Source organism: Elgaria multicarinata, chromosome 3, assembly GCF_023053635.1.
Source record: "Elgaria multicarinata webbii isolate HBS135686 ecotype San Diego chromosome 3, rElgMul1.1.pri, whole genome shotgun sequence".
NCBI lineage: Eukaryota > Metazoa > Chordata > Lepidosauria > Squamata > Anguidae > Elgaria > Elgaria multicarinata.
The window spans coordinates 29,862,798-29,887,250 of NC_086173.1; the positions used below are offsets into that span (position 1 = coordinate 29,862,798).

The 24,453-nt window shown below is 46.0% G+C and overlaps 1 protein-coding gene across 1 annotated transcript in view; it reads left to right on the forward strand.

The window, feature by feature from the left end:
• Positions 1-24,453, forward strand: part of CS (citrate synthase) — a 39,093-nt gene that overhangs the window by 12,377 nt on the left and 2,263 nt on the right. The window contains exons 2-10 of the mRNA XM_063119822.1: positions 7,830-7,877; positions 8,354-8,461; positions 12,868-12,933; positions 13,031-13,162; positions 13,406-13,594; positions 16,459-16,658; positions 18,707-18,836; positions 18,955-19,056; positions 21,568-21,777. Coding sequence (XP_062975892.1) covers positions 7,830-7,877; positions 8,354-8,461; positions 12,868-12,933; positions 13,031-13,162; positions 13,406-13,594; positions 16,459-16,658; positions 18,707-18,836; positions 18,955-19,056; positions 21,568-21,777 — 1,185 coding nt within the window. The remainder of the gene's footprint in view (positions 1-7,829; positions 7,878-8,353; positions 8,462-12,867; positions 12,934-13,030; positions 13,163-13,405; positions 13,595-16,458; positions 16,659-18,706; positions 18,837-18,954; positions 19,057-21,567; positions 21,778-24,453) is intronic.

Consider the following 24,453-nt stretch of genomic DNA (forward strand, 5'->3'; position numbering starts at 1 on the left):
ATGCTATGGGAGAGTTGCATAAGAAAACCATCTCTAAAGAGCTTCGAGATTCACATTAATCTTGTTTAACGCGCTAGATAGCCAGCAATCTCCTGCCATGGAATAATTGTGGCTGTTCAGAATCATCTTGATCCCCAAGACAGCGTGTTCTCTGGTCAGTTCAGCCACCTGCCTGTAAATGCAGTGGAAAAATGACCATTTTTGGTGCGTCTTCCAGTGAGTTATTGTTTTTCCCCAGCCTCCTGCTGCGAGTTGTCCCAAGATATCTCACTAAGTCCAGAGTGGAGAACCGATGCCGGTTGCTTAGATACGTCTCTGAGAACCACACCACTCGCCTTGATGCATCCCTTGTTTGCTTTGAGAAGTGGCTGGGTTTCCCCCCCTCCTGATTGTGCTCTGAGAGTAAAGCCATTCTCTGTTGCAAGCGAAAGCTGAGCTGTGCTGCTTCATGTCTGTGTTGGGAGTCTCAATTTTGGCAGTAACTTGGATCCTGTTGTCATCTGAAGCCTGAGCATCACTCCAGGGAATGTAGAGTTGCCGGCAACAGCTGGCTCTCTCCGCCCTGCCATGATGTAGAATGATTTTTGGGAAAGCTGTGGTAGCACTATTTGCTCGCCGTCCAAGCGGCTTAACGCTTCAAGATTGTTTTCAATGGGGCTGGCTTCTAGTGACCTCTGCAGCGGGAGGTCTGTTCTCAATCGGAGAAGTGCACATGTTGAGCCAATCAGCTCGGTTGTGACCTGGACCGCCCAGGAACAGGGGCGAGCAGAAGGCTTTAGAAGGATGGACGTTGAAGCGGTAAGCCGGAAAGGGTGGGGGAGCCGACAAGCAGGAGTTCAGGGGGTGCTCAGAAGAAGCCTCCACGAGGGAAGGCCAGGCCAGGCAGGAGTAGGTGAGGAAGGCCCCTTGCACCTTGGCTGAACTCTAAGCGGCATTGGTTTCTTTACCTATGCAGTGTGGGTTGGCAACCTGGAACCCTTGAGATGTGTTGGACTACATCTCCCATCAACTCCACTGTAGGAAAGTTTCCAGGAGAGAGAGAGAGGGGGGGGGAGGTAGTTTCAGCCAAACTCTCCCTGCCCCAGGGCCATCTTCCATCCATTGCCCTGAGGGACAGATCCTGATTTTTCTAAATGGTTAATGTCATTTATTATGATTTTATTCTTTTTATGTTACTTGTAAGCCACCTTGGTAGGATTCGCATCCTGAAAGGTGGCATATAAATAATGGAAATAAATGAATACTTTTCCCATAATGTAATAATAAAAATTACACCTGTCCATTATCCATTTGGCTAGGGTTAAGGGGAGTCCAGAAACAACTGGAAGATGCATGGTTGCCTCCTCCTGACCTATAGAATAGGAGGAAGTAGCATAAGAGTCTTGACCTCTTCAAGACACATAGTGTGTTGTACCATTTTCCTTTATATTATCAGTGTTTGTTCAAATAATAATGATAATAATAAATTTATTTCTTACCCGCCTCTCTATTTTGATCGAAGCGGGGAACAACAGCAAATATAAAATACATAAAACTGAATTGAAACATAATATACATTGTTAAAACATCCTAAAAACTTTCTAAAATTCCACTGGATAGGCCTGCCGGAAGAGATCTGAGCAATTTTTAATAAACATCAATTTCACATATAATCAAAATAATTATTAGTAGGAGGTTAAAAACACACACACTAACCAAACCTGTGTCATAACTTTTGCAGAGTGGGGGAGGGAGGGATTGAGTGACTCACAACCAGTTTTGCCCCAGTAGCAGGTCTAGAAATTTGAACCCCTAAAAAGGCAGGGCAAGCAAGCTACAGGACCTGATGCAACACCCTCTCGCTCAAGGCTTTCCATCAAATTGGCAGGACTGCTAGTCATGAGAGATGTTTGCAGTGTCACTGGCTGCTTGTTTGTGAGCATTGAATTGGTGCCAGCAGGCCTCATTAATAAACTAATTGGGTTTAACGGTCTTCCCTCTTGATGGTGTAACCTCAGATTCTTATGAATGTCTGCCTCAAGCCTCCTTTACTGCTGGCAAAATGTGCTCAGCAAAGGTTAAGGTGGCCTGGGTTTTTGTACGTTTAACATGAAAAGCTTGCGTAAATCCTTTTGACTTGTTTCTATGTGAGTGTTTGATAGCATCCCTGAGCTTTTTTGGCTGTCTGTCAATCTTGCTGGGACTTGTTTATTCCAAATAATTTTTTAGTCTTTATGCCATGAAATATCTGATTCAGGGGTGGCTTGCTTGTTGTGGTATACAGTAGAAAACAACCAGAAGGAAAGATATTAGCATTTTTTGTGGTGGTGATTATGCCAGGACTGTCGGATTAACTTTTCAGTGTGCATTGAATTGTTTGGTGTCCTAAGAAGCCCCATGTTCACTATTCAAAAGCAGCGTGTTTCTAGCCCTCATGACTGATAAGCTTCAGAAAAGGGGAAAGGCAGTGACCTGGTTCACACTTAACACTAAGCCATGGTTCACACAACAGCCCAGAGTGGTTTAATTTACCCATGGGGTTGTTGTGTCATGCTGGGCACCTGCGGGTGCCATTACTAGATGATACTTGCAGACACCTGGCTTGTCATGTTATGGCGCATTGTATCATGTGAAAACAGGCAACGGGTTGTTTGAGGGTTAGACTACCCTCAACCTATCCCATGGTTTGTTTTAGGGTTATTTGAGGATTGTCTAATCTTTAAACGATCCCTGACACCTGAGTTTTCTTGACATAACAAGCCATGGCAAAACTGGCAGTTGTGGGCATCACATAAAAATGGCACCTGTGAGCATCCGAAATGACGCAACAACCCCCCGGGGGTAAATTAAGCTACAATGGGGTAAAACCCTGGGTTTCCCCCTCCACCCACTCCCTACCTGTATCCTAAATGCCTTTGTGGCACTAGTACTGGCATGCAGAGTGGCTGGTTTGTTTGTTTTTTACCACTCCTGCCCACTTCCTCTATAATCTGGCAAAACAAGCCACAGTTCTGGGTTCACACTTAACAACAGTCCATGGTCTAAACAACCCAGACTTCACAACCCAATAAAAAGCCATGGGTTCTCTTTCTGAGTTGTTTGCAGTTAATAAAACATGGTTTGTTGGCATAGCTGGGTTCACACGTCATGATAACCCAGACTTCAACAACTCATACCATGAGTTAGCATTATGTGTGAATCCAGTCAGTGGACTAGTTTGCTTGATACGACAGCCCATCATGGGCTAATTTACCCTTGAGCCATGGTGCTATTGGCCGCCATTGTGAATATGAATCCCCCCAACTGAGGTTCCCCATCACTTGTGTGAATCCAGGCAGCAGGTGTTATTTGAGGGTTAAATGACCCTTGTATAACCCTAAAACAGATTGTGGATTATGTGAGGTTTCTTTAATCTTTAAATAACTGAGTTTACACAGCACCACAAGCCATGGCAACCCCCAATCAGGACTTGCATATTCATAATGGCAGCTGGCACATGCCACAGTTCCTCATGATAAATTAACCCATGATGGGCTGTTGTGCCATGTGAACTAGGTCACTCTGTGCTAAAAGCTTTCAGTTTGATGCATAGGAGAGGCTTCCTCTGCAAGAAAGGAAAGAAAAAGGCCTTTTGAGGGTTCCTTCACATGCAGCTCTTTTACCTCTGCTTCTGGTCTGTTAGTATCCCATTCCCCGTTCCTTTTTCCTACTGTACCAGTTTGCAAGTAGGACAGAACGGCTAATCTAGAAGGTCAAATTCTGATTCATTAGATTAACTAGATCAGGGGAGGGCACCCTCTAGCCCATTCTGAAGCCCAGTTTGACCCATGGATGCTTTTAGGATGTTTTTAAGGAAGTTTTAAAAATGTATACTATGTTTTTAATCAGTATTTTATTTTTGCTGTTGTTCCCCGCCTCAATCAAAATGGAGAGGCGGGTAAGAAATAATTCTTCTATTATTATTATTATTATTATTATTATTATTATTATTATTATAGAGCTGAGCACTCTCCGCAGACTCTGCCCCCTCTCAAAGTGAATCCCTAGCTTATCCCTGATCTGGATTAGGGATGCAAATGGCATGGGAAGGAACAGCCTGGTTTGGCCAGTCCCCTTTCTCCATGCAGAAATAATCTGTATGGAGAAATAATTTTTAAAAAAGTGGGCAGGGTGAATAACATGGAAGGGAGGGGCTTCGGGGGAGAGCCCACCACATCATCATCATCATCATAATTATTATTACGTTTATATACTGCCCTATAGCTGAAGCACTCTGGGCTGTTTACAAAAATGAAAAGCCTGAACATTAAAAACAGTATACAGAATTTAAAACCATAACAACAGCTAATATTTAAAACAATTTTTAAACTCTCAGCCAGGCCAAAGATAGTTCTGGAGTCAGTTAAAACTACGGCTGTGCCCCACTTCGCTTCAGAGTGTAGAAGCAATAGCGAGGCGGCCTGATTCGCCTCCGACAAAGACGGAGATGAAGCGGGTCAGGGGGGCTGTGGATCAAGGCGAAGAGGATCGAGACCAAGCGGATCCTTCGCCTTGATCTGGAGCTCCGAAAAATAAGTAAGTGGGGGCTTACCTGGCGCTGCCGCAGTCCGTGTGGCGACGGCGGCAGAGCCAGGTAAGGGGGCAGAGGGGAAGGGTCTTACCTGAGTCCGTCGCATTCCGGCAGCGGCTTCTCATGAGCCCGAGGACTCAAACTGGAAGACCAGGCCGCAACTGCAGCCTGCCGTTCCGCTTTCAGCCTCAGCCTCAGGTGAAGCTGCTGCCGGAACGCGACGGACACAGGTAAGGAGGGAGGGGGGAAGGTTCTTACCTGCGTCCGTCGTGTTCCGGCAGCAGCTTCACCTGAGCCTGAGGACTCAAACCGGAAGACCAGGCCGCAACGGCCCCCCTCCCTCCTCCCCCCTTACCTGCCACCGCCGCCTCTGCAGAGCTCCGATTTGGATCTGGAGCTCTGCAGCGGAGCGCAAAGTAGGTGGATTGATGCGGGGCGGAGCGGACCCGATCCAGAATTTGCAGATCGGGTGCGGAGCGGATCGGGGGTCCGTGCATAGCCCTAGTTAAAACTCAACATATGCTGTTAAATGCCTGGGAGAAAAGAAAATTCTTGACCTGGTGCTGAAATGATAACAATGTTGGTGCCAGGTGGGTCATTGGGGAGATCGTTCCTCTTGACGTCATCCTGTCCACGGCTTGTTCCTGGAGATTAATATGGCCCTCGGAACAAAAGCGGTTCCCCTCCCCTGCAATAGGCGTTTGCCTAATGTATGTTAATTTCCTAATCCTGTTTATGATGAACTTCTGATTTACAGAATCTTAACTTTTGGCTTGCAGTAAACCGAAATCTCAGCAAAAGTGTGTGTGTGTCCAATGCCTATCTGACAATCTCCTTCCTGGTTTTGTCCCTAGCTTGCACCTTTCCCTCACATGCTGTCTTGGGTTATGTGTGTGTGTGTATTGGAATGCCTTGGCTTATCCCAAGTGCAGGCCAGTTGGGAGAGGGTGAAATGCATTTAAAAGTAACAGACCTAGTAGCATTTCATTTTGCAGAGGGGGCTGTATAAACCTGCCTTGAAGCAGTTTGTGTGCTGTCCTTTAACTTGGGTTGTTAGCTGTGTTGTATGTTTACTTTGCAATGGGTCTTACTTGCTTGCTGTTCCACTGTAGTAACCGCGAGAGTGTTGCCTGTCTCTTTGCATCTTCCTTTTATGAAGGGGGTGAGAGTGGGAAGGGGGCAGTGTCTCGTGACTTTGAGGCCTTGCTCACCTAACGTGTGCTACACTTGGGTTTTATTTATGCCTAAAGTATTAACAATATTTGGGACTCCTTTTCAACTTCATTACATACTATACATATCACACACACACACACACACACACACACAACCTTAAAAGAACCTTGAACCTTCCAGAACCAGTTCAGCAGCAACTCAACAAGGGAGGAAACCAATCATGTCTCAGCAAGCACCTTGGAGGAAAAAAGTTTTCAGCTGGTAGTGCAAGCTATATAAACAGTGCCAACTCAAGGACGAAAGATCCACAGGGTGGTTGCCACAACAGGCACGGCCCTCCTCTTCATCCTCTTGGTTCTCAACGCTGTGAAAAGAGTGCAGATGATCTCAACCATTGGGAAGGTCCGTACAGTGCTGAGTGCACAGATACTGGTTCTTTCATTTTACCAAGGCATCTATTTCCCCCACCTCGAATCAGCAATCCCTCCTCGTGTTGGTAGCTTCTAAGGAAATGAAAAATAGAATAGCCTTCCCCAAACTGGTGTGCTCCAGTTGTTTTTAACTGCAGTTCACATCAGCCCCAGCCAGTATGGCCAGTAATCAGGAATGCTGGGAGCTGTAGTCCTAAATACCTGGAGGGCACAAGGTTGGAGAAGGCTGCACTACAGATTGCTCCCCTTGAATTATTCCAAGTATACATCATCCAAGTGTGTACGAAGGTAGGAGCATGTTGAGCCAAGAAATGAGCTATGGTTTGGGGTTCCTTATTTATATGGTGCGTACCAGATTTTTGCAGTGTTGCTTCTCATAGAGGCTTTTTGCCAAGGGAGGCTTAGCCTTAAGGATGGGTATGTGTGTGGGTACGATATGCTAAAAAATAAAACAGAACTAGAAAGTCTGAATGCTGCATTATGATGAGCAACATTCTGCAAGAAAAAGGAAGAGGTGGATTTGGTGACCTATATAAAGGATGCAACTTCAGAAAAACATACACATTTTCCCCCCGTAGTGTGCACAACTTATTTCTGTGCTTGCATGGAACCACAAAATACACACAAGCTCTGGGTATGGCCTCTGAAGTTTCAGCACTTTCAGATAGGGTAGGTACTGGGATGACTCTCCAAGGGTTAATGGTTAGCTTTCTGGACAGCTGAGGTTGTGCTGCTGAAGGCTGCACAACAGATCCATGAGAGATAACCATGTGGTGGGCTGTTAAATTCAGGCAGTTCTGGCGTCATCGGCTGTGTGTCTCAAAGCAATAGGACTGTGGCTGTGTAATTCTAGTCTTGGTGGACCTTAGCGGATGAAACTCGGCATCTTGCAACGAGGTATCCAGTGCTGCTTAACTAGCAAGACAGCTGGATTGTGAAACCGTAGCACACTTTCCTTTCCCTGGTGAGAATGACTCATGGAGAGCACTTGCTGAGTAATATCGTGACCAGAACTTTTGGGCAGCTGATGCCGGGAGTTCTGCATTAGTAGGACTACCTGTGGATGTTAAAACAGTAAGAGAATTGTTCAAGGTGAAAGCTCATGGGTGTGGAAGGGTGATGGGGGCGGGCGGAGAGAGGGGATACGATTCGAAGGGGCAAATTAACCCTCCTTTTTCTTTGAGCAAAAGAGCCTGTGTTTAAAACTTTACATTGCCCCAGTCTAACACGCCTAACTTGCTTTTGACGTCGTCAGTCCGCAGGGTTATAGAAAACCTGTTCTTGCAGCAACTGAAGAAATAAACTGAACTTTACTGCAGCTGTTTGAATGCTACAGCTACTTAGAGATGTGCCTCTTGTATGTTAGCTCTAGGGACAACCCTGGAGAAGGTATTCATCCATGTATTTCAAAACACACCTCTCTTTAACCTCCCTTCCCCAGTAGGGTATGCTATGAAAATACTGATGATGCATGACATCAGACTTCACTTACATGTTGTTGACAAATGTCTCTTATAATCAAGGAGCTGAGAGGTGTATCTGCAAGATGGATGCCAAATGGGAGGGGGAAATCAAGGCAGGGCAGGCCTACTTGCGATGCACGTGGTGGTGGGGGGATTGATGTTTATCACTGCAAAGCTAAGGTCTAAGATGCTTCCTTTTTCTCCTTGCAGAATTCATCATGTATTATTTTCGCTGCCAGACATGCCAGTGCTTCCACGGTAAGCAGTTAATTCCATTTCTTGTGGGTTGTGCAGCGGAAATGAGCTTGCCTGCTCTAAACATAAGAAGAGTCCTGTTGGATCAGACCAAGGGCCCATGTAGTCCAACAGTTTGTTCACGCAGTGGCCATCCAGCTGTTGACCAGGGACCCACAAGCAGGAGACAGGTGCAATAGCATCTTCCTGCCCATGTTCCCCAGCAACTGGTGTATATCAGCTCCTGGAGTAGTCCTGTATATAGCCTCCCAGCTACACACATGACTACTACAGGAACATAATAAAATTAAGAATATAGGATGGCCAGTGTCTAACTTTATTTCACTTGTACTTAAGGAAAGAGTCCAAACCATCTTGGCGTTATTCCTCCTTCCCTCTTTCTTCTACCCCACCCCTTTTCTAGGGCTGAACTACTGGCATTGATTTACTGCATTGCTTGTGGCTTTGTGGAAGATCTGATTTTACCATTTCATTTTCAGAATCTGAAAGATGTTCTTGTAAACATGGTACCGAAGGAGCAAGCAAGACTTAAAAGCTTCAGGCAACAATATGGCAACACAGTCATCGGTCAAATCACTGTGGATATGGTAAGTTCCACTAGCACAGTGGTGGCAGGGCTTGAGAGTACATTGATGTGTAATTTTATTAGTCATTGCATCCCTGCAGGAGATTAAACCTCCACCTGCACACTGCTCCCAGACTGAAGAAGTTGTAAAGAAGCCCCTGTGCTGTGCTTGCCTTAGGCATGTTGTCCTCTGGTAAAATGTCTTGAGGGAGGTGGCGAAGCATGGCAGAGGTGGCAGAATTGCCCCTTGTTCTGCTTTGAGTTTGCCCATTAGCATGAGAACTAGGCAGAGGATCCTGAGGATGGTTTAAGGGCACTTGTGACACTAGACCACATTTAAGACAGAAAAGGACATGGAGAAGAACATAAGAAGAGTCCTGCTGGGTCAGACTAAGGGTCCATCTAGTCCAGCATCCTGTTCACACAGTGGCCAACCAGCAGGAGGCAGGTGCAACAGCACCCTCTCACCCATGTTCCCCAGCAACTAGTGTATATAGGCTTGCTGATCCTGGAGGTAGACAGGACAGGACTCAAGGGCCAGATGGCATGATCTGCTTAAGAATTTCAGATTCCACCCTTAGCATCTCACAGTAAAGGTTGTCAAGACACAGCAGTAAAAATGACCTCTGCTGGGATTTTGGAGAGCTGCTGTCAGTCTGAGTAGATAGTAAATACTGGGCTAAATGCACCAGTTGTCTGCCTTATGTATAAGACATTTCCTTTGTATTCTTGTGAAAGCAACTACTTGTTGAGCTCTTTTGTTTAGCTTTCTGAGTTGGAGTGAGAGAGGCACAGTAGACTCTGAACCTACTGGTGCACTGATTGGTGCTAACTGGGCATGGTGCACCAAAGCAATCCAAAATCTGCAACCTGGGTAAATTTGGCAAATTGAGCAAAACTTTCTCAGTTTCTCTTGCATAATCTATTCTGAAATGTTTGTCTAATTCTGTGGCAAGGAGAACTGTAGGAACTGCAGTCAACTCTTTTGACACTGGAAAACTTAGCCGAAGCTCTCTGAGTGGTTCACATAAGATAAAACATTTAAAAACAATCTGCAAAAATTAAAAACCACAGAAACCTGCAAAACGTGCATACATTTAAAACCACTGTAACAGATGTTTAGTCATCTCTCTGACTTCTGAAAGTTTGCCTCACTTCGCCCAATGACTTTTGAGCATATCTCTGCACCCACAAGGGCAAGAAAAAACTGACCTTATTAAAAAATGAACGTTCAGATTCTCAGTTGAATTCTGTGTTCGTAACCACATTGTGCCGTTTTTTTTGTGCTCAAGCAGAATTGTGGCACGGTCCCTGTGATTGTAACTTCATAGCACAGCTGAGCACCAACTTAGAGCATGTCACGGTTTGTCAGTCTCATTTCCTGATTTAGTCTTCATCTGTTTTTCCTATCTTTGACTATACACACTCCTGAATCTGTCATACGGGTCAGCCCGATCCCTTCCAAGCAGGGATTCGACTATGTCAGATCCCCCAGCAAATTCCTTATTCTCCTACCAAAAGGATCAGATCAACTATCACAGCCCTAATCCATGACCCCCAAATTTCATGTGATAAATTGCTCACCTCTCGCCGTTGGATGCACTCTTTTATGGAGGGGGTTGTACATCCCAGGCTTTGTTTTTCTACAAGGTGCCCTAAGCAAGTCGTATTCACGCTGCCCTGTAATGCAGCGGTACATAAGGTAGACAACATGGCATCAAAGCTGTAATATTTCCTAGCTCAGACATAGAACCTCAGACTTGAGGGCTAAACCTGGGGGCCCACCTGGGTCCCCCAGGTGCCCTGCCCCGTTCTCCCCCCACCCCATTCTGAAAGGTTGAAGTGCCTCTCCTATGGGCTTAGCTACTGGCAGTAAGCTCTTTAAGCTAAAATGTGCTGGTCCCACCCATCACTGGAACGCGCCCCCCGAGAACTTTTCCGAAACAGTTTGGCCCTCAGACTGAAAGAGGCTCTGCACCCCCTGTCCTACCTGATACTGCCCTGCCCACTTTATTCTTATCCACTTGCAAGGTGGGTGGAGTAAAATCAACACCTGATTTTCTTCCCAAAGAGAGTCTACTCGCTACTGAGCAAGGTGGTTGCATTACGGATTAATTTTTCCCCGTTTAAGACTTTCTCCAGTGTGTAGATGTCAAAAGGGCTTCCAGATTTGTACTAGCCCCAAGCAGTGCTGAGCAATCCCTGCTTGGCTTTTTAATCAGAATACATCTAGTCAATTGCAACGGAAGTGGCACCTCCCGTGAGCTAGCTGCAGCCTTGGCACACACAGTAGCAAGACTTTCTCCGAGTGCCAGCTGGGAAGCTATGGACTCTGTTCTTCGCCTTGATTGAGGCCACAAGGAAGCTGGTGGAAGGGGAAGTATTTAAGACAAAGCCAACTTTTTAAGAGGTTTGTTGCTGTGTCACCTGCTGTCTCTGGAGTGGTTGAAGAGGTGGCGAGCAGCGTGGAATGAAGCTGCCAGTTTGACAAAACAGGGCCTTAAGAACAATTCTGTGTCCAGGTCCTTGCAAAGTACACAAAGACTGAGGAGCAAGCAAGCACACTACAAAGTGTGAATTGTTCTCGCTATTGCAAACTTTGGGCAATGCTAGAGCTTGGATCACTGTCAAGCAAGTGGGTAGCGAAGTTTGAGAAAACTAGGGGCATATCTACATGAAGGGTTTGCCCCGGGGTGGCTTCGCAGTAGCGGCACGTCATCTACATGATACAGCTACCATTGTGAAGCCATCCGAGGGCAAACCCTGGAAACTCTGCTCCAAAAATATTGGGCACTCACGCCGACTTTTTTGGCAGCAAAGCCCATGGCGCCCCCTGATTGGTCACCATGGGCGGCCCTGCGCCTCTGGAAAATTAAAAAACAACAACGGGGAGAAGAGGAATGGGCTGTTCCTCCCCCCACTTTTTAAAATTATTATCTGTATCTGTGGAGCTCCACAGATACAGATAATAAAAATAAAAACAAATGGGGGTGGGTGGGGGAGGAACGAGGCAGCCAAGAGGAGGAGAGGTGGTTCACCCAGTCCCTCTCGCGTCCTCCTCTGGCTGCCTTGTTCCTTGCCACCCACCCACCCCGTTTTTATTTTTATTATCTGTAACTATGGAGCTCCGCAGATACAAATTATAACATTAAAAAAGGGAGAGAGGAACAGCCCCATTCCTCTCCCCCCCTCCCCCATTTTTATTTTCATTTATTTTTCCAGAGGCGTGGGGGTGGAAAATTCGCACTTGCCTTCCTTCCTGTGCAAATGCCGGGAAGGAACGCAAGTGCGGGTGCAAGATGTCTCGCAGAGCCAAAGTGCCGCCATAAAGATGGGGGCCAGGAGTTTTAAGAGCAGTGCACACAAGCCCCCACCCCAGTCTCTGTTAAATGTAATGCACTATGGGTCAGTCTAATATCTTCAGCCCAGCAAGGAAGTGTGTGATATATCTTTCCATAATGTTGACATACAGTATTTATAAGCACACAGAATTGTGTATGTAGTATATACGCAAAGTTTATAACATTCCCACACAGCACGTAATTCTTCATAAGAAATAACAGACAGGCTATGGGCTGATTCAGAGGTAAATGCAAAATTATGAGAACAGAGCACACTGAGCCCTAGGCTTGCACGTTCCCCTCCTTACTCCAGCATGGCTATGGGGAGGTGATCAGAAGTTTTTGCCTCTGTTTCAGATTAACTGTGGTTTGCTGTATTGTCCGAACCCTAAACTGTCATTAACCTTAACTATGATTGGTGGAAACAAATCATGGTTTACAAAGTTGGCTTGTTTCCACTAATCATACTTAAGATTTAACCACACTTTAGGATTTGAATGACGTGGCAAACTGTGGTTAATCTAAAAGAGCGAAAGCTTCCGTTGCCATCCTTGCAGCCGCAATGGAAGAATGCATAAGCGGAAGATTTATAGTATCTCATTCCCATAAACTGTGATTTGGCATTATATTGAAACCAGGTTATGTTGATGATGATCTCTGTGTGTGTGTGTGTGTGTTGGGAAACTTAGTGTGTGGGATAGTACATGAATCTGAGAGGAGAAAAGTGTGTGAAGATTGTAATGTATTTCCTACAGGGAATATTTTTCATACAGATACCTAGTAAATATGAAGCAGCTCTGTGGAATGTGGGTCTCCTTGATACAGAGCTTGGATTTGGGGGGAAACAGAGTATCTACCACCCTGGGTAGGTGTATCAGAGTTGCCTACTTCAAAGGTGGGCAGAGATTGGTCTGCTCTGTGCATATTATGTGCGCTGCCTTGGGTTCCTTGGATGGGGAAAAGCAAATAATAATAATGATAATGATAATAATGATGATGATGATGATGATGATGATGAGACGTTTGTGTGTTATAGTGGAGTTAGATAAGTTTCTCCCCTTATCCAACTGGTTCTCTTTGTCCCCAGGTCTACGGTGGCATGAGAGGGATGAAAGGGCTAATATACGAGACCTCAGTCTTGGACCCTGATGAGGTAAAATCGCCTGAGCTTGTAGTACGAACACAGATCTGGTCGTACAGCCTGTCCATTGAGAAGTAAATTCTCGCCATCCTTCCTGCTGTGCTTTTAGGGCATCCGTTTCCGTGGCTACAGCATTCCCGAGTGCCAGAAGCTGCTGTCCAAAGCCCCTGGAGGTGCAGAGCCCCTACCTGAAGGACTTTTCTGGTTGCTGGTGACAGGAGAGATCCCCTCGCAGGAACAGGTAACAAGACAGTGTTTGGGGTTTTCGGTAGAGCCTCTGATTCCGGAGATGGCTGGGAGGCTGCAGCTTGAACCTTCAGCCTCCAAAACCATTATGTTGCCTGCTCTTAAGAACAGGTGGAGGAAAGCACTGGAAAGGTCTGCAGAGGTGAATGGGGATGGGGAGCAAAGAAGGCTGTGAGGAGCTTAGCACCTATTTCTTCCTGGTCACGGAGGCAACGTGTGACATGCTTTCTTTGTTCAGGTCAACTGGCTGTCTCGGGAGTGGGCCAAGAGAGCAGCCCTGCCGTCCCACGTGGTGACCATGCTTGACAACTTCCCCACCAACCTTCATCCCATGTCGCAACTCAGCGCCGCTGTTACCGCCCTCAACAGCGAGAGCACTTTTGCCCGCGCCTACTCTGAGGGAATCAGCCGGACCAAGTACTGGGAGGTAAGTGTGGAATGGGAAGATGAGTGAAGGGTGTGCAGCCTTTCCTTCTGCACTGTAGAAGAGGTTGTGTGAGCTAGGAAGGGGTTTGGTGTGTGTGTGTGTGAGAGAGAGAGAGAGGGGGGGAGGGAGGGAGGGAGGGACTGAAGACTCCCCCCCCCCCATAGCATCTGATTGAGGCTGTCTAGAGTGAAGTTTTGAAGCTGCAAGTTTCAAGTGTCGCTGGCAGTCAGAACCACTTGCATCAAAATGGTGCTATGCCTTACTTATATGCAGGAAATAGAGAAACGTGTACGATCAAGAATGTGCCATAGAGCTAGAATGTAGTTTCTAATACACAGTGTGGTCACATTCATGGAATTATGACTCTCTGACACTCTCTCTCTCTCTCTCTTTTTCTTGTTTTGTGCTGAAAATAAAAGCACTAATCTATCGCTTGTTGTTGCAAAGAATATGATCCTGAATGTCAAGTCGATTCTTGCTTAACGTTTAAGTCCTTCTGAAGCTGCCATTAGTCAGAGGGTGGCAATGCTTAATGCATTGTAGCTTAAGGTACAACTAAAAGCTGTAGCAGTAGCAAAATCTGAGGACTGGCTTCTCCAGACTCTTCTGTTGGACCAGGAAATTGGAAGCTCTCATTAGAATGCAAAGCTGCTGCCAGGATTATTGAACACCCTTCGTCCTAGGATTGATTTGCCAATTCCAGGTAGTGGTAAAATCGCCGGGATTAAGAACTGTGAGTGCAGAGTCCTCCCTAGCTCTGTGTGCAGAGGTGGTACTTGCCGCAAAAAGAGAAATCTAGTCTGTGCAGCTGGCCGAATCCAGACGGAGTCCTACCACATTCCAACCTTCCAGCTGGGAACACGACAGCCCAGTTAGCTTTTGCTTCATGAAGATCCTCTAGCTAGTGCCTGATAAAAGGACCGAGCAACTCAGTTCTGTATGAGATCTTGGGTCCTCCACATGTGGAACCCCCCAACCCTGTGCCTGTTCTGGTAACATGAGGCCTTGAGCATAATTATATGTACATGCGCACCCTCAGCACCAAAATGAAGAGACTTTGGTCCAGATTCACAAGCCGTTACCTGTCACAAGGCATTGCTGTTTGGATTTGAGGTGGGGGGAATGGGGGAGAAACTGTGGCAGTTCTGCTGTGGCTGTTGACTAACCATCACCTGTTCAGCCTCTGCCCAGCCCAACCACTGAAGGTGGGTGTCTAATACAGGAAAACTCAATGGCAGTGGTAGGAAGGGTGTTGGGGAGTCTCGGTGCCACACTTGCATTTGATTCTGCCGTCTTAAATGCTTAAAAAACCCAGTGACTAGAATGGAAACTCATCGTTGTATCACTAAGGTAGGACTGTCCACCTCCAAGAGCAGAAAATAGAGGAATCTGTTGATGGAAGCAAGCAGAACTTGGTACTCACCCCGGGGCCTGCCTTTCCCCCCTTTTTAAAAACTCTCTTTAAATGCATCCTACGTAGTATTCATTTGGGACTATTTTGACTGCAGCATTTTGGTTTCTTTGGAGAATTCAGAATAGTTTTTGGTGTAGGCTTATTTGGATAACAAAACGTCAACGCTCTGGTTTACTTCTTATTTGAGCATAAATTCCTCTGCAGGCTTTCCCTTCTGCCATGTCTTGTACTCCAGTAATTTCTGGATGCTTTGGCTAAATGGATATTTTTCTGCTGAATGTACATGCTGGGGCAGGAAGGGTGGGATTGCTTGTCTGCAATTGCCCCATTTCCAAACGTCTGCTGCATGTGGAAAGCCAGAATGCCACAGAGGAAGCTAGGACTGTTCGAATGACTTTGGGCTAGTCACTGACTCTCAGGCCGTTTCTACACCTGCCTCTCCCCCCCCCCCCCCCGGATCATCCCCCTATGTCCAAATGACACACAGGGAATCCCGGGAGCAGGCAGGGGCGATGCCTCCATTTTCCTGGGATAATCCTTAGGTGTAGAAAGGGCCTCAGTCTAATCTGCCTCCTGGGTTTTTTGCGAGGATAAAATGGAGAGGAAAGATGACCATGTAAGTCGCTTTGGGTTCCTTGCAAGAGGGGAAGAAGTTGGGATATAAATGTAATAATAAAATAAAACAAATAAGTTTTTGCTATGACATGAAGCCCACCCCTGGAAGCAGTAACATATGAACCACCCTCCACTTGGAATCAGCAGAAATGTTTTCTGAGATGACTCTGCCCAGTGGAAGAAAAGGATAGAATATATATAGGGAGGAGGGGTGGCAACCTGTGAAGGAATTCCTCTTGAATTCTGTTCCCCCCCCCCCTTTTTAAAGATTTAAAAGCAGAAATCTTATTTTAAATAAAAGCCAAGAATGGAAATCTGAGGCTGAGAATGATATAGTTATTGAGGTCAGTCCCCTTGCTATGGGCACACAAGGGAAGTCTTTACCCCTGCTTCGGTTTTGGCTTCTGGGCCTACAGGAGGTGCTAGCCTCACATGGCTTTTCACAATCTTGAGAACTAGAAACATGTTCAAATTCTGGCAATTTTGGAATTCTTTACAAAAACTTTCGGAACACTAGGCAGCTATGCTTACTAACATTCCCAAGGCATCTTATGGGAGAAAGAAGAGTCTTGTAGCACCTGAAAATACACAATTATTATGGGATGAGCTTTTGTGGGTTAGAGTCCACTTCACGCATGAAGGCTTATACATGCAGCTGTCCTGCGGTAGACTATACACAAGTCCTTCTACTATTAACTTAACTATTACAGATGTTCTCAGCGAACAGACCATGTGCTGCAATTTAAGTTGAGGTTGGTGTGGGAAGACCCCTGCGAGTGGCTCCTAACCTTTATGTCCCTCCTGCTACACCCCTCTCTCTTGCTTTGCCTTGCAGTTTATCTATGAGGACTCCATGGACTTGATTGCCAAGCTGCCGTGCATCGCTGCAAAGATCTACCGTAACCTGTACCGCGAAGGCAGTAGCATCGGTGCCATCGATCCCGCCTTGGACTGGTCGCACAACTTCACCAACATGCTGGGCTACACTGACCCCCAGTTCATTGAACTCATGCGGCTCTACCTCACCATTCACAGGTATATCGTCTGTGTGCTGGGCTTGAAGCTTCCGGAAGCACTGCCATCTTTGGCCCGTGGGTTTGCCACTTCCGCAAGTCTGACCTGTGTGGACGGTGGGACTTGGTGGAACAAGCCAGGTGCAGCAGGCACTGGGAACAGTGTGCACCTCTTGACTGTCCCCTGCAGCAGTTGCCTGGCAGGGCTACAAGTGCAGGGCCGGGCAGAATGTAAATCAGGACTGGCTGATCTCTGGGGGGTTTGCAGAAGATCATCAAGGGTCTTTCCAACTCCCAGTTGGTTAACAATAGCATTTTTAGCTCTAAATTAGACTGCTGGGATCCCTGATCTGTACTTAACTTAGTTGCAGGTTTGTAACTGTGTATGGTAAGCTCTCCCAGTGCACGGCTCTCGTGGGGATTCAGTAGGTAATTAGCTCTGCCCCTTGAGCCGCCATTTTGCATTTGATTCTGGTTGGTGGACCTCAGGAGTCCTAGTAATGTACCTGCCTGGACCTTAAGGTCATCTACAGGGGTCCTTCTCCACGAGCCCCTGCCAAAAGAAGTGAGGCAGGTGGCTACTAGGAGGAGGGCTTTCTCTGCTGTGGCACCCCAGCTGTGGAACGAGCTCCCCAGAGAGGTTCGCCTGGCACCTACACTGTACTCCTTCCATCGCCTGCTGAAGACCTTTTTATTTTCTCAGTATTTTAACACCTAATTTAACTTAAATTTAAATTTTGCTGTTTTAATTCCATATTTTAACCTATATCAATTTCTGCTGTGTGGTTTTTATCCTGCTTGTGCTTTTTGTATTGTATTTTGTATTTGTGTTTTTAGACTGTTGGTTGTTTTATTATGCTTTTCATGGTTTTAATTTTTGTGAACTGCCCAGAGAGCTTCGGCTATTGGGCAATATAAAAATGTAATATATAAAATATAATAATAAATAAATAGGAAAAAACACGGTAGATCCTGCAAGTCTGAAGTCTGCCCGCTCCTAGTCTAGTAGTGACAGAATACAAGCAACCCAACGTTATTGGCGATGCTGGCTGGCAGTGATTGGAGTTGGGCACTACATTGAGGAAGTCTGGACTAAAAGCAGGGGGATGCTGCCGTTGAGTCTATGGCAAGTGGGAAGTTCTCCTGCACTTGCAAGAAAGGGTGCCTGCCTGAACAGCGTTTGACCCACCGCGCCGAACACAGCATGTGCGCATTGTTGCCAGGCATCTCTCAGACACCACTGCTGTGTTTGTAGTCCCAGGCAGGCAGCCCAGAGACGGGGTTGATATAATACCTCCCGGCGGGCTGCCAATTTGTAGTTGCCGGGCTGTGTTCTGGCTTGGTGGTAGCTCATAATAGTCCCAGAGCCAGACCAGGATTTATTTACTCAAAGAGTGTAAAAGTTTAGTGAATCTTTTTTGTTTATATATGACATAAGTGTCTCAGAAAAGTGAGTCTTACAAAATTCCAGTGGTGGTGGGGGCTGCGTGATGACCTCATCAATATGGGTGCCGCACTATTATGTAGTTGCCACATTTAAATATGCATAACTTCTCACCTGTTTATGCTACAGAGATGATTTTTTTCCTGAAATGTTTCAAATTTAATGACATACTTTTTGTAATTACACATTTTTTAACTCGATTAGTTTTTTAGATAATTTCATTTGAACATATAAAATCAGTGTTCACGTTGGTTATGTGTGACATTTAAACCGTGATTTACTCAAAAACTACATGACTTTCGAAAGAATATTCAAGAACAAAAATGTTGCATTTTTTAAGGTATGCAGGCCTGGAACGTGGGGGCTCCTTCTTTTTTCCTTTAGGAGCAGCTTGTGCCCAGTCTCGGAATCCCAAATGAACAACACATGTTTGGAGATGCATGTTGTTATCATGCAATTAGATGTGCATTCTTAAAACAAAAAATGTTGGTGAAATTCTCGATTTTTTTAGTTGTAATTAGGCAAATGTGTGCAAATCTGTCATTTCAGCTTTGTGTACAGTGATAAGCCGGCTTGTTCTCCGCTGACTTCCTTTCTCTTTCTCTCTCCCTTTCCTCTTTCTGCAGTGACCATGAGGGCGGCAATGTCAGCGCACACACCAGCCACCTAGTGGGCAGTGCCCTCTCTGACCCTTACCTGGCTTTTGCCGCAGCTATGAATGGTCTAGCCGGGCCCCTCCACGGTCTTGCGAATCAGGTAGGGCGTATGTACCTGGCCCAGGTGTGCTGGTGAATCTGGTGTTGCAGGAAGAGCATTTTGGGGGAGCTCTTCCTCTTCTTGTACGTCATCAGCAAACCTCACGGGCTTCTTGCAGGAGGTGCTGGTCTGGTTGACGAACTTGCAGAAGGAGCTGGGCGAAGACGTGTCTGACGAGAAGCTGAGGGATTTCATCTGGAACACGCTGAACTCTGGCAGGGTGAGTGGCAGCATCCAGGCTTCTAAGGGACAACGGAGAGAAGGACATGGTCAGGGAGACAGGAGGGATTTGGTCTGCAGGGGTGTTAGTCCCAGAGCCAGACCAGGATTTATTTACCCCAACAAGTGCAAAAGCTTAGTGAATATTTTTTGTTTATATAGGACATAAGTGTCTCAGAAAAGTGAGTCTTACAAAGTTCCAGTAGTGGGGGGCTGTGTGATGGCTGCCATGCTATTATGTAGTTGCCACATTTAAATATGCATAATTTCTCACTCGTTTATGCTACAGAGATGATTTTCCTTCTGAAATGTTTCGAAATTATTTCAAAAACCATTAGTTTTTGAGATAATTTCATTTGAACGTATAAAATCAGTGTTCACATTGATTACGTGTGACATTTAACCATGATTTACTCAAAAACTATACGACTTTCGAAAGAGTACTCAAGAACAAAAAAGTTGCAATTTTTAATGAGGATTAAGAAAATATATAATAACATGGGATTTCCCCCAACGCTTAGGGAATTATGAGTGATATCTCGTTATACGGCCCAAATTTTACCAAGTGAGGTCAGTCTAAAATGGGGAGGCGCATTGGTAGAGTGTGTATTTGGTTCAGGTAGCAAGTGATGTAGAAAAGCCTCTCACTGCCGGACAGTCTGCTAGTCGGAGTAGACTGGAGTGGGGAAACCCTGGGCCCTCCAGGGGTCCTAATCTGCAACCCACCCCCGGATTCCCCAGATGGCTATGACCCTTCCCACACCCCACCCCTTTTCATCAAACACTGATCCTTTGATGATTTTCCAGCTTTTGTGCATTCTCACCCACCCCCATTCTAAAAGGTTGAAATGCCTCTCCTTAAAGCTTAATGATTGGCAGGAAAGGCTTTAAGCTACAATAGGCTGGTGATTTTTCTTTGTATTTTGATCCCACCCCTTTTCCCTTTGGCTCCGCCCACTAATGGAACTCAGCCCGAGAGCTCCTCTGAAATTGAATTCGGCCCTGAGGCTAAAAGAAGTTCTGCACCCCTGGAATAGAACATACAAGACTAGATGGAGAAATACTCTGACCTCGTATAAGGCCGCTTCCTACGTGCCTAAAATGTTTGGAAGTGTTCAGGTGACACATGGACATGATGGGTTGCGGGTGAGGAAGCTTTAATGAAGAACGTTGAACTTCTGAGTCTGGATGAATGATAGCTAGGACCAGGGCTTAAAGAGGAACTAGGATTCTGCACCAAGAAGCTTTGATCTCTGACAAATCCATAACTGTATCCTATATGAACTCTGCCTTTGTGTGTAGCTTAATTTTTCATAATGCAGTTTTATGAGTAAGGTGGGGGGGCAGAGCCATCATCACTGGAAATCTTATTCACGCATGCCCACTCCCCGCCCACCCTGGCTTCTTCCTGGGATTTCAGCTGGCAATTCCCACGCACACTCTCAAGCATACCTTTGCAGCCATATTTTGCTTTGTTTTTAAAGAGAGAGAGAGGAAATGGACTCAGGAAGTGGATTTCTGCTTGCAATCCCACATTCTTCTTTTCCATCCCTCATGTGGAGTTGTGGAATGCACTGTGGCTTTTTCCTGCCCCCCCCTTTTCTTCATTCTGTAATCAACACAACTCTGGGACTCTTAGAATGCCAACTCACACTTCTCAATCCATTGTTAGAGAATATCTTGCCCCTTTTTAAAAAAAAAAACCAACCAACCAAAAAACTCTTTGATTGCGAATACGAGGAGTGGCCCTAAAGTGGCAAATGAATTTAGCGATGGATCATCACTCCCTGTTCTTTTGTAACAGCCGCTAGAAATTGCTGGTTACTAGCTAGTGGATTCCCAATATAGTGATGGTTCGGAGCCAAAAAAAAATCAAGTCTGATGCTGGGAGTCACCATCACTTGGGAGCAGGGCACAGTGGGGGGAGACAGAAGAGAAAACAAATGGTGAAAGGCCAGTCTGAGTTATAGACCAATGGGACATTTTTCCTGGACACCTGCCATGAAACTATAGCCAGGACAAAGTAGGCAGGTATGGTGGCCTAGATTACAGTCTGTGTGTTTGTGTGTATGTGTGTTAGTAAGCCACGTGTGTTAAGAATATGACTTTGGGGCAAGGAAAAATGAAAGCACAAATGCTCGTGGTTTAACATACAGTTTCTGTTCATTCCAATTGATATTTCACTACGTGAGCTTTGCTCTGGTGCTTGCTATCTGTTTAATGATTCAAAGATTCAGGAGCTGATAGAAAGCACAGTACAATACCCACAGTTAGGGTCATGTTTTAATGGGACGCCCATTAAAACATGTCTGTGTTCATTCTTAATAAATGTCTGTATTCATTCTTTCTGTGATATATAAATAAAGGTTCATGGTGGCAGCATTCAAGTCTTCTGCAAGGTGTGGATGTCGACAGCTAGGAACTAGAATGGAGTACGAGTGCCTATGTCTTTCTTCCTCCTGCATCATGCTAGGTACTGCCTGCCAGATGCTGATGACTTCTTGTGTTGTAGGTGGTTCCTGGCTATGGCCACGCAGTGCTGAGGAAGACAGATCCCCGCTACACCTGCCAGAGAGAATTCGCCCTCAAGCACCTTCCCAAAGATCCCCTCTTCAAGTTGGTGGCTCAACTATACAAGATCGTTCCTAATGTGCTCCTGGAGCAGGGCAAGGCCAAGAATCCTTGGCCCAATGTGGACGCACACAGTGGGGTCCTGCTACAGGTGAGTTGCTACCTCTGGCATCCTGACTGCTGCAGAGGGGGACCGGAGCACTGTACTTCCTGAGCTGAGGTGCCTATTGGAATCTGGGCCTTAGGAAAAAGAAACCAAACACACAGTTACAAGATGGGGGATAGCTGGCTCTTGGAATTGTCGCAGATCACAAGCTAAATATGAACCAACAGTGTGATTTGGCTGCAAAAAAAGCAAATGCTATTTTGGGCTGCAGTAATAGAAGTATAGCTTCCAAGTCATGTGGGGTACCAGTTCCCCTCTGTTCGGCAGTGGTTGGGCCTCATCTTGAGTACTATGTCCAGGTCTGGGCACCACACTTCAAAAAGGATGCAGACAAGCTGGAGGGGTTATAGAGGAAGGGTGATGAGGATGCTCAGGGGTCTAGAAGCTAGCCTAAGGAGGTTGTGGTCTCTCCTACACTAGAGGCCTTCAAGAGGCAACTGGACAGCCATCTGCTTTAAGGTGGATTCCTGCATTGAGCAGGGGGATGGACTCGATGGCCTTGTGGGCCTCTTCCAACTCTGCTCTTCTTTGATGGTAGAACAGTTTTATGACAAACCAATTGTGAGCCTGTAGTTGAGCATTCCAGAAGAGGGAGAGACCAGCTTCTTTCTCTATCTCCTGCACGAATTGACTGAAGGCCATTAGCTCTTGTTTCCTGACTCTGCGGAGGGGCCTTCCAGTCTCTCTTATCAGTTAGCCAAAAAAGGCCCTGATTGGATAGAAACAATAGCAACTTAGTGTGGACTTCACCTATGGCTGAATGGGATCTGTGTGGATTAGTCGTGGCTCTTTGGCATTTACCTTGTTACACCAAGTCAGTCAGTTCTGCTCTTCTTAGTAGTGGGTTTCCAGGTTTTTAAAGCAACAAGTTGGCTGCACGTTGTTGATATACTTGGGTTCACTTAAGTTCCCAGATCTGGTGTCAGTCCCACGTTGACTTGCGCACTGTTCTCCTTGATCGCAGAGGTTCTGTTAGCACCTTCGTTGCAGCCTCATGTGGCCATCTCTGTGCCCAAAACCTGTATTTTCACACACTGCAATAAACTTCTGACATTGGCAGTATGCAGCTCTTCCCATCCACATCAGTGAGCCCAGTTTGTTACCCAGCATATAGAGGCTGAATCAGCGCCACAATGGCTTTCAAGCGGCGGAGGACAAACGTCTGTCCTTGGAGAAACCTGTCCCATGTTGATAGATCTGCAGTCCATTCTGCGGCAGCCTTTCAGGATATGTACTCAGTTTGTGGGTGATCATAGAATTGTAGAATAGTAGAATTGGAAGGGGCCTATAAGGCCATCGAGTCCAACCCCCTGCTCAATGCAGGAATCCGCCTTAAAGCATCCCTGATAGATGGTTGTCCAGCTGCCTCTAGTGTGGGAGAGCCCTAGATCATTGATTCCATTGTCGTATTGCTCTAACAGCGAGGAAGTTTTTCCTGATGTCCAGCCAGAATCTAGCTTCCTGTAACTTGAGCCCATTATTCCACATCCTGCACTCTGGGAGGATCGAGAAGAGATCCTGGCCCTCCTCTGTGTGACAACCTTTTAAGTATTTGAAGAGTTCTATCATGTCTCCCCTCAATCTTCTCCAGGATAAACATGCCCAGTTCTTTCAGTCTCTCCTCATAGGACTTTGAAGTCTCTTGAGCCTCACTGTTGGATGTTCTAACACAGGTGGGCAATTTGTGGCCCTCCAGATGTTTTGGCCTAGAACTCCCATCAGCCCATGGTGAGAGCTGATAGGAATTGTAGTCCAAAATATCTGGAAGGTCACAAGTGGCCCACCCCTCCTCTAGGATGTGCCTAGTACTCTGTGGCTGTATATTTTAGGGGAAGAAGAGTCATGGCAGATAGGCTGCTTGAGAGAGATGGTTTGTTTGCCATTTCCAGTCATCTGCTTGGGGAACTCAAGCATCTGCAGAAGACAAAACTCCTAATTTACAGGACCCAGGCAAGCTGTTGGTGGCGTGGGCCTCCCTCTAGTGGTGGCTATGAGGCCCTACAGGTGCCAATTCTGTAAAAAATATCTATATTGTGTATTAAGCTAACTCAGATCACAAAAAATGCAGACTTTAAAGATCTCTTTATCAGGAAAGATGTTCCAAAAAGCAGGTTATCCATTAGAGGGCTGGGGGGGGAAAACAGACTGGATGTTGTCAGGATTTCATTTATTGCATTTCAATACCACCCAATAGCCAAAGCTCTCTGGGGAGTTTACAGTGATTAAAAAACCTTAAAGATATTGCATACAGTATGCAAATATTTACATACAGAGATATAAACAGACACACATATACATACATACAGTATATATAATGTTAACAAACAATCCCAAGACCTGATTAAAAACCTTATCACATGCTGCCAAATGCCTCAGAGTAGAGGAAGGTCTTAACCTGATGCCAAAAAGATAACAATGTTGGCATCAGGCAGGCCTCACCGGTGGTTGTTCCAGAATCACGGGGCCACCACTGAGAAGGCCCTCTCCCTTTTGGCCACTTTCCAAGCCTCGGAGAAGGGCTTTAGATGACGCGCATAGTATTCAGGTAGATTCATGGTGGGAGCGGTGCTGCATCAGGCATTGTCTGTATCTTAAGATGATGCGGAGTAGGAGGGGTTGCAAACAGTCAAATTGGGCTCTCAGTTGAAGTGCTGATTTCTG